This window comes from Vulpes vulpes, chromosome X (genome assembly GCF_048418805.1).
Source record: "Vulpes vulpes isolate BD-2025 chromosome X, VulVul3, whole genome shotgun sequence".
Taxonomy (NCBI): Eukaryota; Metazoa; Chordata; class Mammalia; order Carnivora; family Canidae; genus Vulpes; species Vulpes vulpes.
In genome coordinates this window covers 116,619,048-116,632,369 of record NC_132796.1, presented here as the reverse complement: position 1 = coordinate 116,632,369, position 13,322 = coordinate 116,619,048, and the positions used below count along the sequence as shown (strand labels likewise).

General features: G+C 52.4%; 1 protein-coding gene across 16 annotated transcripts in view; it reads left to right on the top strand.

Annotated features, from left to right (window-relative positions):
* The window catches only part of LOC140593658 (protein EOLA1-like), a 67,829-nt gene that overhangs the window by 28,236 nt on the left and 26,271 nt on the right, over positions 1 to 13,322 (top strand). The window contains exon 1 of one of the 16 annotated variants that reach the window (XM_072743972.1): positions 6,659 to 6,908. The exons of 14 other annotated variants lie outside the window; for them this stretch is intronic. In XM_072743972.1, the coding sequence (XP_072600073.1) occupies positions 6,887 to 6,908 (22 nt within the window). In that variant the 5' untranslated portion in view covers positions 6,659 to 6,886. Of the gene's footprint in view, positions 1 to 6,658; positions 6,909 to 7,477; positions 7,515 to 13,322 lie in introns of those variants that run through there. One more of the 16 variants, XM_072743974.1, reaches the window with a different exon arrangement.

Here is a 13,322-nt window from a genome sequence, read left to right as displayed (position 1 = left end):
GATCATGTCTCAAGAGAGGTCAGGCTCTGAGTTGGTTGAGGGAACTAGGTTCGTAACCATGGCAACCCTGATGCTGGGGTCTAGGTCTGAATAATTTTGTGGCCAGAGTGGGTTGTAGCCATGATGGCCTTGAAGAGGGGACACCCTGTGGGCATGTTGGTGCCAGACTGGGATTGTGGCCATGGAAACAGTGAAGGGGAGTCAGCTCAGAGTAGGGTTCGGGCCTACAGGGATTGCCACCTTTGGGACAAAAAGAGATCGTCAGGCTGGTAGTAGATATGTGAAAGAGTCCTTTTGTGACCAGGGAGTCGATGGAGACTGCTGTGGCTCTAAGTAGGTTTGGGGCCTACTCGTATTGTGGCCCTGTGGACCTGGGAGAGGAGTCAGGCTCTGAGTACGGTTGAGTCTCCTGGGATATTGTCCTTTTGGACCATGGAGAGGGGTCAGGCTCTGAGTAGGTTTGGGGGGAGACTGGGAATGTGGCTGTAGATCTATGAAGTGGTGAGTGACCCTGAGTAGGTTTGGGGCCAGTCTCTATTGGAATGCATGGGGACCATGGAGAGAGGTCAGGCTCTGGGTCACTTGAGGGAACATGGTTTGTAACCATGGAAACCTTGATGTGAATTCAAGCTCTAAGTAGGTTTGTGGGCAAAATGGGTGGAGGCCATGATGGCCTTCAAGACGGGACACCCTGTGTGTAGGTTGAGGACTAGAGTGGGTTTGTGGCCAGGGGTTCGTGAGGGGCGTGAGCTTAAAGTAGGTTTTGGGCCTTCTGAGATTGCCACCTCTGGGACCAAAAGAGATGATTCGTGTCTGAGTCGATTTCTTGGAATACTACTTTTGTGTCCAGAGAGACGATGGAGACGGTAGAGGCTCTAAGTAGGTTTGGGGCCCACTCAGACTGTGTCCATGTGGACTTTGGAGAGTGGTCAAGCTCTGATAAGGATTGTGGCCAACTGGGAATGTGGCTACAAGTACTATGGAGGGGTGACTGACCCTGAAAAGGTTTGAGGGCAGTCTCTATTGGAATGCAGGGACCATGGAGAGAGGTCAGGCTTTGGTTAGCTTGAGGCAACTTGGTTTGTAACCATGGCAACCTTGATGTGGGTCAACCTCTGAGTAGGTTTGTAGCCAAAATGGGTGGAAGCCATGATGGCCTTGAAGAGGGGACACCCTGTGTGTAGGTTGGGGACTAGAGTGGGATTGTGGCCCTGGTAATCGGGAGAGGGTTGGGGCACTGAATAGGTTGCGGCCCAGACTAGGATTTTGTCCATTGAGACAGTGAAGGGGAGGGTGCTCAGAATAGGTTTGGGGCCACTGGGATTGCCACCTTGGGGACCAAAAGTAATCGCTCAGGCTCTGAGTCGATTTCGTGAAAGCCTAGGTTTGTGACGAGGGAGACGATGGAGAAGGTTGAGGGTCTAAGTACGTTTGCGGCCTACTCTGGTTGTGTCCCGGTAGACCATGCAGAGGGGTCATTCTCTTAGTAAGGTTGGGTCCTACTGGGATATTTGTCTAGTGGACCATGGAGAGGGAACAGGCTCTGAGAAGGTTTGGGTCAGGCTTCGAATGTGGCGACAAGAGCTATGGAGAGGTGACTGGCCCTGAGTAGGTTTGGGGCCAGTCTCTATTTGCCTGAATAGGGATCATGTCTCAAGAGAGGTCAGGCTCTGAGTTGGTTGAGGGAACTAGGTTCGTAACCATGGCAACCCTGATGCTGGGGTCTAGGTCTGAATAATTTTGTGGCCAGAGTGGGTTGTAGCCATGATGGCCTTGAAGAGGGGACACCCTGTGGGTATGTTGGTGCCAGACTGGGATTGTGGCCATGGAAACAGTGAAGGGGAGTCAGCTCAGAGTAGGGTTCGGGCCTACAGGGATTACCACCTTTGGGACAAAAAGAGATCGTCAGGCTGGTAGTAGATATGTGAAAGAGTCCTTTTGTGACCAGGGAGTCGATGGAGACTGCTGTGGCTCTAAGTAGGTTTGGGGCCTACTCGTATTGTGGCCCTGTGGACCTGGGAGAGGAGTCAGGCTCTGAGTACGGTTGAGTCTCCTGGGATATTGTCCTTTTGGACCATGGAGAGGGGTCAGGCTCTGAGTAGGTTTGGGGGGAGACTGGGAATGTGGCTGTAGATCTATGAAGTGGTGAGTGACCCTGAGTAGGTTTGGGGCCAGTCTCTATTGGAATGCATGGGGACCATGGAGAGAGGTCAGGCTCTGGGTCACTTGAGGGAACATGGTTTGTAACCATGGAAACCTTGATGTGAGTTCAAGCTCTAAGTAGGTTTGTGGGCAAAATGGGTGGAGGCCATGATGGCCTTCAAGACGGGACACCCTGTGTGTAGGTTGAGGACTAGAGTGGGTTTGTGGCCAGGGGTTCGTGAGGGGCGTGAGCTTAAAGTAGGTTTTGGGGCTTCTGAGATTGCCACCTCTGGGACCAAAAGAGATGAGTCGTCTCTGAGTCGATTTCTTGGAATACTACTTTTGTGTCCAGAGAGACGATGGAGACGGTAGAGGCTCTAAGTAGGTTTGGGGCCCACTCAGACTGTGTCCATGTGGACTTTGGAGAGTGGTCAAGCTCTGATAAGGATTGTGGCCAACTGGGAATGTGGCTACAAGTACTATGGAGGGGTGACTGACCCTGAAAAGGTTTGAGGGCAGTCTCTATTGGAATGCCGGGACCATGGAGAGAGGTCAGGCTTTGGTTAGCTTGAGGCAACTTGGTTTGTAACCATGGCAACCTTGATGTGGGTCAACCTCTGAGTAGGTTTGTAGCCAAAATGGGTGGAAGCCATGATGACCTTGAAGAGGGGACACCCTGTGTGTAGGTTGGGGACTAGAGTGGGATTGTGGCCCTGGTAATCGGGAGAGGGTTGGGGCACTGAATAGGTTGCGGCCCAGACTAGGATTTTGTCCATTGAGACAGTGAAGGGGAGGGTGCTCAGAATAGGTTTGGGGCCACTGGGATTGCCACCTTGGGGACCAAAAGTAATCGCTCAGGCTCTGAGTCGATTTCGTGAAAGGCTAGGTTTGTGACGAGGGAGACGATGGAGAAGGTTGAGGGTCTAAGTACGTTTGCGGCCTACTCTGGTTGTGTCCCGGTAGACCATGCAGAGGGGTCATTCTCTTAGTAAGGTTGGGTCCTACTGGGATATTTGTCTAGTGGACCATGGAGAGGGGACAGGCTCTGAGAAGGTTTGGGTCAGGCTTCGAATGTGGCGACAAGAGCTATGGAGAGGTGACTGGCCCTGAGTAGGTTTGGGGCCAGTCTCTATTTGCCTGAATAGGGATCATGTCTCAAGAGAGGTCAGGCTCTGAGTTGGTTGAGGGAACTAGGTTCGTAACCATGGCAACCCTGATGCTGGGGTCTAGGTCTGAATAATTTTGTGGCCAGAGTGGGTTGTAGCCATGATGGCCTTGAAGAGGGGACACCCTGTGGGTATGTTGGTGCCAGACTGGGATTGTGGCCATGGAAACAGTGAAGGGGAGTCAGCTCAGAGTAGGGTTCGGGCCTACAGGGATTACCACCTTTGGGACAAAAAGAGATCGTCAGGCTGGTAGTAGATATGTGAAAGAGTCCTTTTGTGACCAGGGAGTCGATGGAGACTGCTGTGGCTCTAAGTAGGTTTGGGGCCTACTCGTATTGTGGCCCTGTGGACCTGGGAGAGGAGTCAGGCTCTGAGTACGGTTGAGTCTCCTGGGATATTGTCCTTTTGGACCATGGAGAGGGGTCAGGCTCTGAGTAGGTTTGGGGGGAGACTGGGAATGTGGCTGTAGATCTATGAAGTGGTGAGTGACCCTGAGTAGGTTTGGGGCCAGTCTCTATTGGAATGCATGGGGACCATGGAGAGAGGTCAGGCTCTGGGTCACTTGAGGGAACATGGTTTGTAACCATGGAAACCTTGATGTGAGTTCAAGCTCTAAGTAGGTTTGTGGGCAAAATGGGTGGAAGCCATGATGGCCTTCAAGACGGGACGCCCTGTGTGTAGGTTGAGGACTAGAGTGGGTTTGTGGCCAGGGGTTCGTGAGGGGCGTGAGCTTAAAGTAGGTTTTGGGCCTTCTGAGATTGCCACCTCTGGGACCAAAAGAGATGATTCGTGTCTGAGTCGATTTCTTGGAATACTACTTTTGTGTCCAGAGAGACGATGGAGACGGTAGAGGCTCTAAGTAGGTTTGGGGCCCACTCAGACTGTGTCCATGTGGACTTTGGAGAGTGGTCAAGCTCTGATAAGGATTGTGGCCAACTGGGAATGTGGCTACAAGTACTATGGAGGGGTGACTGACCCTGAAAAGGTTTGAGGGCAGTCTCTATTGGAATGCAGGGACCATGGAGAGAGGTCAGGCTTTGGTTAGCTTGAGGCAACTTGGTTTGTAACCATGGCAACCTTGATGTGGGTCAACCTCTGAGTAGGTTTGTAGCCAAAATGGGTGGAAGCCATGATGGCCTTGAAGAGGGGACACCCTGTGTGTAGGTTGGGGACTAGAGTGGGATTGTGGCCCTGTTAATCGGGAGAGGGTTGGGGCACTGAATAGGTTGCGGCCCAGACTAGGATTTTGTCCATTGAGACAGTGAAGGGGAGGGTGCTCAGAATAGGTTTGGGGCCACTGGGATTGCCACCTTGGGGACCAAAAGTAATCGCTCAGGCTCTGAGTCGATTTCGTGAAAGGCTAGGTTTGTGACGAGGGAGACGATGGAGAAGGTTGAGGGTCTAAGTACGTTTGCGGCCTACTCTGGTTGTGTCCCGGTAGACCATGCCGAGTGGTCAGTCTCTTAGTAAGTTGGGGCCTACTGGGATATTTGTCTAGTGGACCATGGAGAGGGCACAGGCTCTGAGAAGTTTTGGTTCAGACTTCGAACGTGGAGACAAGAACTATGGAGCGGTGACTGGCTTGGAGTAGGTTTGGAGCCAGTCTCTATTGGACTGCACATGGATCATGTCTCAAGAGAGGTCAGGGTCTCAGTTGGTTGAGGGAATGAGGTTCGTAACCTTGGCAACCCTGATGTTGGGGTCAAGGTCTGAGTAAGTTTGTGGCCAGAATGGGTTGTCGCCATGATTGCCTTGAAGAGGGGACACGAGGTGCGTATTTTGGGTGTCAGACTGGGATTGTGGCCATGGAAACAGTGAAGGGGAGTCAGCTCAGAGTAGGGTTCGGTTCTACATGGATTGCCACCTTTAGGACCAAAACAGATCGTCAGGCTGGGAGTCGATATGTGAAAGAGTACCTGTGTGACCAGAGAGTCGATGGAGACTGTTGTGGCTCTAAGTAGGTTTGGGGCCTACTCGGATTGTGGCCCTGTGGACCTGGGAGAGGGGTCAGGCTCTGAGTACGGTTGAGTCCTCCTGGGATATTGGCCTTTTGGACCATGGAGAGAGGTCAGGCTCTGAGTAGGTTTGGGGGGAGACTGGGAATGTGGTCGTAGATCTTTGAAGAGGTGACTGACCCTGGGTAGGTTTGGGGCCAGTCTCTATTGGAATGCATGGGAACAGTGGAGAGATGTCATGCTCTAGGTAGCTTGAGGCAACTAGGTTTGGAACCTTGGCAACCTTGAAGTGGGGTCAAGGTAGAAGTAGGTTTGTGGCCGGAATGGGTTGTAGCTCTCATGGCCTTGAGGTGAAGACCCCTGTGACTAGGTTCGGGGCCAGAGTGGGTTGTGGCAATGGAGTCCATGAGGGGAGTGAGCTTAGAGTTGGATCGGGCCTACTGAGATTGCCACCTTTGGCACCAAAAGAGATCACCCGATTCTCAGTCAATTTTGTGGATGACTACTTTTGTGACCAGGGAGACGATGGAGAGGGTTGAGGCTCTAAGTAGATTTGGGGCCCACTCAGACTGTGTCCATGTAGACTTTGGAGAGGGGTCAGTCTCTTAGTAGGTTTGTGGCCAACTGCGAATGTGGCTACAGGTACTATGGAGAGGTGAATGACCCTGGGTAGGTTTGGGGCCAGTCTGTTTTGGAATGCATGGGGACCATGGAGAGAGGTCAGGCTGTCCGTAGCTTAGGAACATGGTTTGTAACCATGGCAACCTTGATGTGGGTTCAAGCTCTGAGTAGGTTTGTAGCCAAAATGGGTGGATGCCATGATGGCCTTGAAGAGGGGACACCCTGTGTGTAGACTGGGGACTAGAGTGAGATTGTGGCCATGGTAAGGAGGTAAAGGGGTGGGGCACTGAATAGGTTGTGGCGCAGACTAGGATTTTGTCCATTGAGACATTAAAGGGGAGGGATCTCAGAGTAGGTTTGGGGCCCTCTGGGATTGCTACCTTGGGGACCAAAAGGCATCCTCAGGCTCTGAGTGGATTTTCTGAAAGGCTAGGTTTGTGATGAGGGAGACGATGGAGAGGTTTGAGGCTCTATGAATGTTTGCGGCCTACTCTGGTTTGTCCAGGTGGACAATGCAGAGGGGTCATTCTCTTAGTAGGTTTGGGTCCTACTGGGATATTTGTCTAGTGGACCATGGACAGGGGACACGCTCTGAGATGGTTTGGTGCCAGATTTCGAATGTGGCCACAAGTGCTATGGGGAGGTAACTGGCCCTGAGTAGGTTTGGGGCCAGTCTCTATTGGACTGCACAGGGACCATGTCTCAAGAGAGGTCAGGCTCTGTGTTGGTTGAGGGAACTAGGTTCGTAACCATGGCAACCTTGTGGAGTGGTCAAAGTCTGAGTAAGTTTGTGGCCAGAATGGCTTGTAGACATGATGGCCTTGAAGAGGGTACACCCTGTGCGTAGGTTGGGTGCCAGACTGGGATTGTGGCCATGGAAACAGTGAGGGGGAGTGAGCTCAGAGTAGGTTCGGCCTACTGGGATTGCCACCTTTGGGACCAAAAGAGATCATCAGGCTCGGAGTCGATTTGTGAAAGAGTTCCTTTGTGACCAGGGAGTCGATGGAGACTGTTGTGGCTCTAAGTAGGTTTGGGGTCTACTCGGATTGTGGCCCTGTGGCCCTAGGAGAGGGGTCACGCTCTGAGTATGGTTGAGTCCTCCTGGGATATTGGCCTTTTGGACCATAGAGAGGGGTGAGGCTATGAGTAGGTTTGAGGCGAAACTGCGAATGTGGCCGTAGATCTATGGAATGCTGGCGGGTCCTGAGTAGGTTTTTTGTTTTGTTTTGTTTTGTTTTTTTGTTTTTTTTTGTTTTTGGCCCTGAGTAGGTTTGAGGCCAGTCTCTATTGGAATGCATGGGGACCATGGATAGATGTCAGGCTCTCAGTAGCTTGAGGTAACTTGGTTTGTAACCGTGGCAACCTTGAGGTGGGGGGCCAGGTCTGTGTAAGTTTGTGGCCAGAATTGGTTGTAGCCATGATGGCCTTGAAGAGGGGGCAACATGTGTGTAGGTTGGGTGCCAGACTGCGATTGTGGTTTGAAAACTGTGAAGGGGAGTGAGCTCAGAGTAGGTTTCGTGCCTACTGGGATTGCCACCTTTGGGATCAAAAGAGATCATCAGGCTCTGAGTCGATTTGTGGAAGAGTACATTTGTGACCAGAGAGTCAATGGAGACTGTTGTGGCTCTAAGTCGGTTTGGGGCCTACTCGGATTGTGGCCCTGTGGACCTGGGAGAGGGGTCAGGCTCTGAGTACTGTTGAGTCCTCCTGGGATGTTGGCCTTTTGGACCATGGAGAGGGGTCAGGCTCTCAGTAGGTTTCTGGCCAACTGCGAATGTCGCTACCAGTACTATGGAGAGGTGAGTGACCCTGAGTAGGTTTGGGGCCAGTCTCTATTGGAATGCATGGGGACCTTGGAGAGAGGTCAGGCTCTGGGTAGATGAGGCAACTTGGTTTGTAACCATGGGAACCTTGATGTGGGTTCAAGCTCTGAGTAGCTTTGTAGCCAAAATGGGTAGATGCCATGATGTCTTGAAGAGGGGACGCCCTGTGTGTAGGTCGGGGACTAGAGTGGGATTGTGGCCATGGTAAAGAGGGATAGGGTGGGGCACTGAATAGGTTGCGTCCCCGACTAGGATTTTGTCCATTGACACAGTGAAGGGGAGTGAGCTCAGAATACGTTTCGGGCCCACTGGGATTGCCACCTTGGGGACCAAAAGGCATCCTCAGGCTCTGAGTGGATTTCGTGAAAGGCTAGGTTTGTGACGAGGAAGACGATGGAGATGGTTGAGGCTCTAAGTCCGTTTGCGGCCTCCTCTGGTTGTTTACAGGTGGACCATGCAGCGGGTCATTCTCTTTTTAGGTTTGGCTCCTACTGGGATATTAGTAGTGGACCATAGAGAGGGGACAGGCTCTGAGAAGTTTTGGGGTCAGACTTCGAATATTGCCACAAGAGCTATGGAGAGGTGACTGGCCCTGAGTAGGTTTGGGGCCAGTCTATTGGACTGCACAGGGACCATGTCTCGAGAGAGGTCAGGCTCTGAGTTCGTTGAGTGAACGAGGTTCGTTACCATGGCAACCCTGATGTGGGGGTCAATGTCTGAGTAAGTTTGTGGCCAGAATGGGTTGTAGCCATGATGGCCTAGAAGAGGGGACACCCTGTACGTAGGTTGGGTGCCAGACTGGGATTGTGGCCATGGAAACAGTGCAGGGGAGTCAGGTCAGAGTTGGTTTCGGGCCTACGGGGATTGCCACCTTTGGGTCCAAAAGAGATCGTCAGGCTCGGAGTCGATTTGTGATAAAACATTTGTGACCAGGGAGTCGATGGAGACTGCTGTGGCTCTAAGTAGGTTTGGAGCCTACTCGGATTGTGGCCCTGTGGACCTGGTAGAGGGGTCAGGCTCTGAGTACAGTTGAGTCCTCCTTGGATATTGGCCTTTTGTACCATGGAGAGGGGTTAGGCTCTTAGTAGTTTTGGGGCGAGACTGCGATGTGGCCTTAGATCTATGGAGTCCTGACTGACCTGAGTAGATTTGGGGCTAGTCTCTTTTGGAATGCATGGGGACCATGGAGAAAGATCAGGCTCTGGGTAGCTTGAGGCAACTAGGTTTGGTTCCTTGATAACCTTGAAGTTGGGTCAAGGTAGGAGTAGGTTTGTGGCCAGAATGGGTTGTAGCTCTCATAGCCTTGAGGAGAAGACCCCTGTGCCTAGGTTCGGGGCCAGACTGGGTAGTGGTAATTGAGTCCGTGAGGGGAGTGAGCTTAGAGTTGGATCGGGCCTCCTGAGATTGCCACCTTTGGGACCAAAAGAGATCATCCGGCTCGGATTCGATTTCGTGGAAGACTACGTTTGTGACCAGGGAGACGATGGATACGGTTGAGGCTCTAAGTAGATTTGGGGCCCACTCAGACTGTGTCCATGTGGACTTTGGAGAGGGGTCAGGCTCTGAGTGGGTTTGTTGCCAACTGCGAATGTGGCTGCAAGTACTATGGAGTGGTGACTGACCCTGAGTAGGTTTGGGGCCAGTCTCTATTGGAATGCATGGGGACCATGGAGAGAGGTCAGGCTCTGGGTAGCTTGAGGCAACTTGGTTTGTAACCATGGCAACCTTGATGTGGTTTCAAGCTCTGAGTAGGTTTGTAGCCAAAATGGGTGGAAGCCATGATGGCCTTGAAGAGGGGACACCCTCTGTGTAGGTTGGGGACTAGAGTGGGATTGCGGCCATGGTAAGGAGGGATAGGGGTGGGGCACTGAATAGGTGTGTCCCAGACTAGGATTTTGTCCATTGAGACAAGTGATGGGCAGGGAGCTCAGAGTAGGTTTTGGGCCCGCTGGGATTGCCACCTTGGGGACCAAAAGGCATCCACATGCTCTGAGTGGATTTCGTGAAAGGCTAGGTTAGTGACGAGGGAGACCATGGAGAGGTTTGAGGCTCTAAGTACGTTTGCAGGCCTACTAAGCTTGTTTCCTGGGGTACATCGAGAGGGGTTTTTCTTTTAGTAGGTTTGGGTCCTACCTGGATATTTGCCTAGTGGACCATATAGAGGGTTCAGGCTCTGAGAAGTTTTGGGGCCAGACTTCGAATGTGGCCACAAGAGCTATGGAGAGGTGACTGGCCCTGAGTAGGTTTGGGGCCAGTCTCTATTGGACTGCACAGGGACCATGTCTCGAGAGAGGTCAGGCTCTGAGTTGGTTGAGGGAACTAGGTTCATAACCATGGCAACCCTTATGTGGTTGTCAAGGTCTGAGTAAGTTTCCCGCCACAATGGGTTGTGTCCGTGATGGCCTTGAAGAGGGGGCGCCCTGTGCGTAGTATTGCGGCCAGACTGGTATTGTGGCCATGGAAACGTGGTCCATGATTGGGGCCCTGAATAGGCTATATCCCAGGTTAGGATTTTGTCCATGCAGATAGTGAAGGGGAGGAAGCTCAGAGTTGGTTTGGTGCCTACTGTGATTGCCACCCTGGGGTCCTAGGAAGGCGCAGGCTGTGAGTACGTTTGGCGAAATACTAGGATTTTGACCAGGCAGATGATGGCGAGGGTTGATGCTCTGAGTAGAATCGGGGCTTACTGGGATATTGGACTTGTGGACCATGGAAAGGTGTCAGGCTCTGTGTAGGGTTGGGATCAGATTCGGATTCTGACCAAGGTGATGATGGACATAGGTGTAGCTCTGCATAGGTTCGGGACCAGACTAGGTTTGTGGCCATGTGGACTATGAATAGTCTTCAGGCTCTGAATATGTTTGGGGCATACTTGGATTGTGGCCATGTGGACCATGAAGAGGTGTCTGCCTCTGAGTTGGTTTTGGGCCTCCCGGGTTTGTGGTCATGTAGACTACTTAGAGGGGTCAGGCTCTGAATAGGGTTGGGGTCTATTGATATTGTTGCTATGTGGATCGTGGAGGGGGGGTCAGGCTCTTAGTTGGGTCCGGGGCAGATTAGTATTCTGGCCATGGTGGCGAAGAAGAGGGTTTAGTCTCTGAGTAGATTTGGTGCCCGACAGAAATTGTAGATATTTGTAGGAGAGAGAAGGGTCATGCTCTGAGTAGGTTTGGGTCCAGCCTGAGATTGTGGCTCCAGTCACCATGGTGACGTATCTGAATAGGTTAAGGGCAGGCTAGGATTTGGCCATTGAGATAATGGAGAGGGGTCAGGCACTGGGTAGTATTGGTGCCAGACTGGGATTGTAGCCATGGGGACCATGGAGAGGCGAACATGTAGAGGGGACCATACTATGAGTAGGTTTCGGACCAGACTATATTTACATCCATGGGGACCATGGAGAGGGTCAGGATCTGGGTAGGTTTGGTGTCATATTAGGAATTGGGCCGTGGAGAATATGGAGATGTCCCATGCTATGAGCAGGTTTGGGCTAGCTAGGATGAGGCCATGAGGAGCATGGAGAGGAATCACGCTCTGAGGAGGTTTGGGGAAAGACTCGGATTGTGGCTATGGAGACAATGGAGAGGGCCAGGCACTGAGTAGCTTGGGGGCACTAGGATTGTCGCCATGGCCTCCATGATGCAGCATCAGGCTCTGCGTAGGATTGTGCCCAAACTATGATTGTGGCCATAGAGACAATGATGAGGGGTCATGCTCTGAGTAGGTTTGGTACCAGACTGGGTTGTGGCCTTGGAGATGATAGAGAGGGGTCAAGATCTGAGTAGCTTTGGCCAGATAGGATTGTAGTCATGGGTCCATGCTACAGGGTCTGATTCTGAGTAGATTTGGGGCAAGACTGCAATTGTGGCCATCGAGATGATTGAGAGGGGTCAGACACTGAGTAGTTTGTGGCCTAGACTAGGATTCTGACCATGAGGAACATGAAGAGGTGACTGGCTCTTAGTAGGTTTGGGTCCAGACTAGAATTTTTATTTTCAGGATGATGCAATGGGGTCAGGCTGAGTAGGTTTCAGCCTGGACTGTGTTTGTAGCCAAAGGGACCATGGAGAGGGGTAAGGCTCTAATTAGATTGAAAGACAGGCTGGAATAGTGGTCATGGGGACCATGGAAAGGGATCGGGCTCTGAGTATGTTTGTGCTAGACTAGAATTGGGCATGGGTACCATGTAGAGGGGTGAAGCTCATAGCAGGTTATGGACCATACTGGGATTGTGTCCATAGGGACCATGAAGAGAGTTCAAGTTTTGACTAGATTTCATGAAGATTAGGATTCTGGCCATGGAAATAAAGGAAGGGGGTCATCCTATATGTAGGTTTCAGGCTAGACTCTGATCGTGATTATGGGAATGATGTAGAGGGGTCAGGTCTCAGTAGGTTTGGGTTCACACTGGATTTGTAGCCATGTGGACCATGGAGGGGGGGTCAGGCACCGAGTCGGGATTGTGGATGGAGATGATTATGAGGGGTCAGGCTCTGAGTAGGTTTTGGGCCAGAGTGTGATTTTTGCCATGGAGATAATGGAGAGGTATCAGACTGAGTAGGTTTCAGGGCCAGACTAGGATTTTCACAGTGGGGACCATGGAGAGTGCTTAGGCTCTAAGTAGATTTGGAGCCATCCTAGTATTTGTCCATGGGGACCATGGAGAGGCTTCAGGCTCTGAGTAGGTTTTGGGGCTAGATTTGGATTGTAGCCATGGGGACTGGTGCAGGGGGTTCAGACTCTGCGTAGGTTTGGGGCCATACTGGGATTGTGGACATGGGGACCATGGAGAGTGTTCAGATGCTGAAGGGGTTTGGGGCCAAAGGGATTATGGCCATAGTGCCAATGGAGAGGACTCAGACTCTGGCTCGGCTTGGGGCCGGCCCCACTCACTGTGAGTCCCAGGTGCAGGTAAGGGAACAGGGTCAGCTGCTTCCTCAGGGACCGAACAACAGATTGGTGTTTAAATCCACTTGCAGCGGTATAAGAAGTGGGTTTGGGGTGGCGAGGCTTGGGGACCTGAGAGTGTCCTGCCTGTGGATGGTGAGACGAAATAGGCAGGGCCTGTGTGAAGGGAGGCAGAGCAGGCGAGCGTGCTATGGAGAAGCCTGAGAAGAAGGGACGTAGAGGTGGTCGCCACGTCAGGGCTGTCCGGCTGTGAGTTAGAACAGAACACCAGGAGGTGGGTCACTAGTGAGTGCGGTGACTGCTATGGAGGGTGGGGGGACAGTGCGTGGCAAAGAAGTAGAGGCTGGAAGGGTAGGCCATCGGGACCACTGCTCTGCAGGGGTTTAGAGGAGGTGGCAGGCGCTGGAGGTGTGTGTGGGCTCGGGGGTGCGCTGGGGGGAGTCTGACCCTCAGTAAGGGACTTCCACGTGTGGGTGTCTGTAAACGGACCGTCTGCTCAGAGGGATGGGCTGAGGGTGTGTGAGCAGGCTCAGACAGGGCCAGGTCCTGGAGTGAGTGAGAGGGCCAGGGTCCCGGGCACAGCTGGGGTCACCCAACAGGGCTGCTCAGCTGGAGAGGTGGGGGCAGGCCGTGGCTCTGGGTGTGGGGACAGTGGGTTGGGAAGGGGGCCAGTGTGAGGCAGCTTTTGTGATCATGAGGCCTCGAGT